Source organism: Egretta garzetta, unplaced genomic scaffold (assembly GCF_000687185.1).
Source record: "Egretta garzetta isolate BGI_Z169 unplaced genomic scaffold, ASM68718v1 scaffold636, whole genome shotgun sequence".
Taxonomy (NCBI): domain Eukaryota; kingdom Metazoa; phylum Chordata; class Aves; order Pelecaniformes; family Ardeidae; genus Egretta; species Egretta garzetta.
In genome coordinates this window covers 173,607-178,025 of record NW_009260012.1, presented here as the reverse complement: position 1 = coordinate 178,025, position 4,419 = coordinate 173,607, and the positions used below count along the sequence as shown (strand labels likewise).

The window sequence follows — 4,419 nt, the reverse complement described above, 5'->3', positions numbered from 1 at the left end:
TTTCTCATCAATATGTCCCCTCAGCAGCATTAGAGAAGTTAGCTCTGGATTTAAAAAAAAAAAAAAACTTCAAAAGAAAAAAATTCTTCCAAGTTTCACTGCGCCATGTCTGGACGTAAAACTCCCAATTCTGATGAGAAGCGCTGAGCACCGCTGGGATCCCAGGCACCCCGACATCCTTCCTTCAAGAGAACACCTTCCATCAAATGCAACTTAAAAACCCTGAAATGCCACAAATACTTCTTTTGCCACTTGATCACTAGGTTGCCTCTTCAGAGCAACCCAACACGCCCCAACAGCTTCCAAATTACGGAATTCTCTAGATTCCCCTCCCCATGGCTATTTTAGTGACAGATGACCTTCAAGTACGTTATACAAGGTCATCTGCAAACATGACAAAACGCTTCGGAACCAAAAGAGCTTTTCTACTTGTCCAGCCAAAGTGCCACATAAAAGCCAGTAATGCCTCCAGTGACAAATCTCGACTGCAACGTTTATCAACCAGAAGGCAGAAAATGATTAAACCAATTATGTACCTGCCTTGCGACACACCATCTCTAATTAAAGCATTGCACAATGTTTCCGGGACATGATGAGAGCTCATGGTGGTCGCACGTGACAGGACTCGGAGGCCACAGAAGTAGCTGAGGCTAATCCATACGTATTAAGGGATCCACAGGGGTGGTAGAGCGAGATCTGAATTGTCACCACCTAGCCCTAATGCCACAAATGAATGGCCTGACTTTTGAATGACGAGGGAGGGCGAGGGAGGCATTTAAAGTGTGCAGGCTTACTTCTTCCAGGGTTCAACCAAATTTGGAGAATAAAACCCGGAGATTAATGATTCAGCCTAAGTAACAGGCAGGCAGTCACTCTCTGGTGAGGCGTATCAGGCAGTGCCTCAGCATCACCTTATCTCGGTGGAAGAGCATGCACCCCAAGGTCCACATTAAGCTAAGAAATCCACAACTGCTGTTTGACTCAGAAGCCCAAAATAGCATGCTAGAGGACACTCGGAGGGTGTAAGGAGACCCCAGCAGAGGCCAGAAGGCAAGCTGATAATGCCCCATACAAAGGGCAAGGTGACATATGAGCTACCTCAGTGAGCCAACTCCTTCTCTTATCACGGCCTTTTCCTCCCGATTTTGAAGAACAGCAACTTGATGACCTGAAATCCATCCATATGGTGCAACACGTTCACCAGCGGGGACTAAGAGCTGCTGATCGGCCAAGTGTGACAGAAGCCTTGCACCTACAGCCACAGCTGGCACCAAGGAACACCATCAACACAGGAATTTTGAGACTGGTCTTTGAGGGGTGTCCCTCAAGTTCTGCCACTGCAGTTCACCTTTCTCCGAATTCACTGGGAGCGTTTTAACACGCTCACAAGTATTGCCTTGTCCCGAGCTTCAGGGATCATTAACCCCGACCTCCCGCCTTCAGAGAGAGCTGCAAACCCCAGAAGTCTCAAAAGAGGTGGTTAAGTGACACTACAATATAAAAGCAGCATTAACAGGTTGGCACAAACGTCAAGAGTTAAGCAAAGGTTTGACATGCAGGGTTCGTGTCCCCATCAGTAAGTGCCAATATTAGCAGCGATTCGTTTAGCAACGGTCCTCCAACGAGTACTTACGATTCCAGTGCTGTGAGAAGTGGATCAGGCTCGGGTATATCCTGGAGCTGATTGCTCTGGTCTCTGCTCAATCGTATGATATCACACAGGGTCTGGGAAGCATTTGATTGCCTCTGCGAACAACGACAGAGAGCACATGTCAGTGCTGACATCTTGACTTGGCTCAGCCTGGCTGCCAGAGAAAACCCGACGTAGCTGGGAATGGAAGAAGCTGAAGAAATCAATTCTTCAGAACAAGTGCTAGCCCGCTCTAGACATTGATCTGTTAAATAGAACGCTGATGCAAATGATTAGAAACATGAACAGTTTAAAATCAAAGAGGTCTTCCTGAACTTAACAGTCACACGCAGTTCAGTATTTCAGACGGTGAGGATTCTTTTTTCATCCTCCTGACCAAGCGTGTTAACCTGCAGACCTCAAACACAAGCATTGCATTCTTACTTCTCGCTGCTCATGTTTCCTGCAGGAAAAAAAATAAATGGCTTGGTAAAACCCTTTACAATTCAATTACTATGTATGAAATGGCTTCAGAGCAGTATTTTGATAAATTAGTCGTCTCATTCTGGCTGTCAAAGACCCTCTGTAGCGACTGTCTGGATAAGATGTCTGAGGCTGTAATTTAGCATCCACCCCCGAGGCAGCGCTGCTCGAGGCACACGAGGCAGCCTGGTCCCCCCGGGTTTTCTCTCCGAAGGGGCAATTTTAGCTGTGATGCGGTGAGGGAATCCTATTGCCAGTGTGAACACGCCACCGGAAGAATCCCGCACCACCCAGTGGGCTTTGCCGCTGGCACTGGCCGCAATGGGTTATCACGCGCCCCCGTCCCCGCCCGAGGGGGACACGGCACGCAGGAAGAGAGCACTCGCATGATTTAATGCTCAGCGTGCTCGCGGGCTGAGAATTGCATCTTGTAGGCTTTTTATCTGAATACCTACTTACTTATGGCCTACGAAGAACTGAAAATTGCAGTGAATTAGTTAATTTAAAAATTTTTTCAACCGCTTGTTTCAAATAGCAGGTTCCCACTTAAAATCAAGTGAGTCACCCCTGACTGTAGATACTGAGACAGACTGATGCAGCAGCAGAACGAACTAAGAAATTGGTAGTAAAAGAAGGCAAAACCAGACTAAAAATACAACAAACCAGTTTGGTATTGAGCTTGGCAGTCAGGGGACAGGATGTCCACCCATGCAGCTCATCCCTCGCTGCTCCTTCCCTAAGTCACCTGGGCGTTATCGAAGAGACAGAGAGATTCTTCCGGACCTTACGGGACCCACTACCCACGAAGACGACACTTAGTCTTGTCATACTCACATCCTCGTCCTGGCTTGAATGGATCAGTTCCACAAGTCTCTGAATAATTTTTGCTTCATTAAGCCACTGGAGGGAAAGGAAGGGGAAAAGAGAATCCTTGGTTGACATCACAGTAATCAAAACACGAGGATCTTCGAGAAGCTTTGCATAACAAGGGCTCTCCACGACGGGAAAGCCCTTTCCTTCTATTTCATAATCAACGCCACAGGGGACACACAAGCTCCCCTCGGCACAGACAGAGACGCATTTTCATTTGCATCAGTATGTGCGCCCTGCCCACGGATCCAAAAACCCAAATACCTTTGGAAAACACGGAATAGATCGGTCGTAAGCGTTCTCTCATCTGAAGCAGCATTAGCGTATTTATCAACAGGTTCTTCTCCTACCGTCTCCTACTCTTGCAGCCATACTACTGTTCATGCTAAATCATTTCTCAGGCTTGGGGATGACAGAACACCGCCGCTGCCATAGAATCATCTAGGCCATACCTCGTCTCCTTCCCCTACACCAGCTTCAGACTGCTTCTTTTTCCTAGTGCAAGCTCGTTTCACCTCCCTCTCCTGACCCCATGCAAACCAAGCCATCTGCAAATGACAGGTTCCAGTTTCTCCCTTCCCAGCTTCATCTGCAAGCTCAACGTCTCATTTCCGCCCGTCCATTTTTTCTTGAGTTTCTATGGTCTTCATCCCAGGCAAACTGCTGGGTGTCGAACATGAATCAAACCAATCAAACTAATGCATTCACGGCTGCTTTTGAAATGACTGACCAACCATTTATTAAAAGGAAAAAGACTTTGGAGGTTTCTGCAATGATAGGCTCTCCCACCACTCTCCAGCTGAGTCCGGGAGGAAATGAGCAGTCTCCTGCCTTCCACTTCTCCATGCCAAGACCCAGCGCGTATCTTCTCCTCTTGAACGCACATCTTTATGTTATCCATCCACGACTTCAACTACAACCCTTACGTTGACTCTTCACCAGCTTGGCTCTAATAACCCTCCTACAGATCTCCTGCTCTCCAATGCCACGTTGAGCACGATGTATGTCTGTCTGACTTAAAACAAAAACTCTATAACCCCATCTTTAGCGACTTTTCCCATGAATGACACTGCTCTTTTCCTACCAAGTCTGAAATATCTGACTTTGTCTCCTTTCTGGTATCCCTTATTACTGCAAAAATACTGACCCTGTCCAAAAACCTTCCCAGCACACAGCTGGGAAACCAAGTAGTGCATTCAAGACTGTATTCTCAGATCCGGTTTCTGTAATTTCTTCTTAGAATCATAGAATCATGGAGTCGTTTGGGTTGGCAAAGCCCTCTAAGCTCCCCCAGCCCAACCGCCCCCCTACCCCTGCCATCCCACCCCCAAACCCTGGCCCTCAGCACCACCTCTGCCCAGCTGTTAAATCCCCCCCGGGCTGGGGACTCGACCCCTTCCCTGGGCAGCCCCTTCCAGCCCCTGACAGCCCCAAGG

General features: G+C 47.9%; 1 protein-coding gene across 5 annotated transcripts in view; it reads right to left on the bottom strand.

The window, feature by feature from the left end:
• PPP6R2 (protein phosphatase 6 regulatory subunit 2) overlaps positions 1-4,419 on the bottom strand; it is a 122,579-nt gene that overhangs the window by 41,351 nt on the left and 76,809 nt on the right. For all 5 annotated transcript variants that reach the window (XM_035896080.1, XM_035896082.1, XM_035896083.1 and 2 more), the window contains 2 exons: positions 2,948-3,013; positions 1,634-1,746 (listed from right to left, as the gene is read on the bottom strand). In XM_035896080.1, the coding sequence (XP_035751973.1) occupies positions 1,634-1,746; positions 2,948-3,013 (179 nt within the window). The remainder of the gene's footprint in view (positions 1-1,633; positions 1,747-2,947; positions 3,014-4,419) is intronic.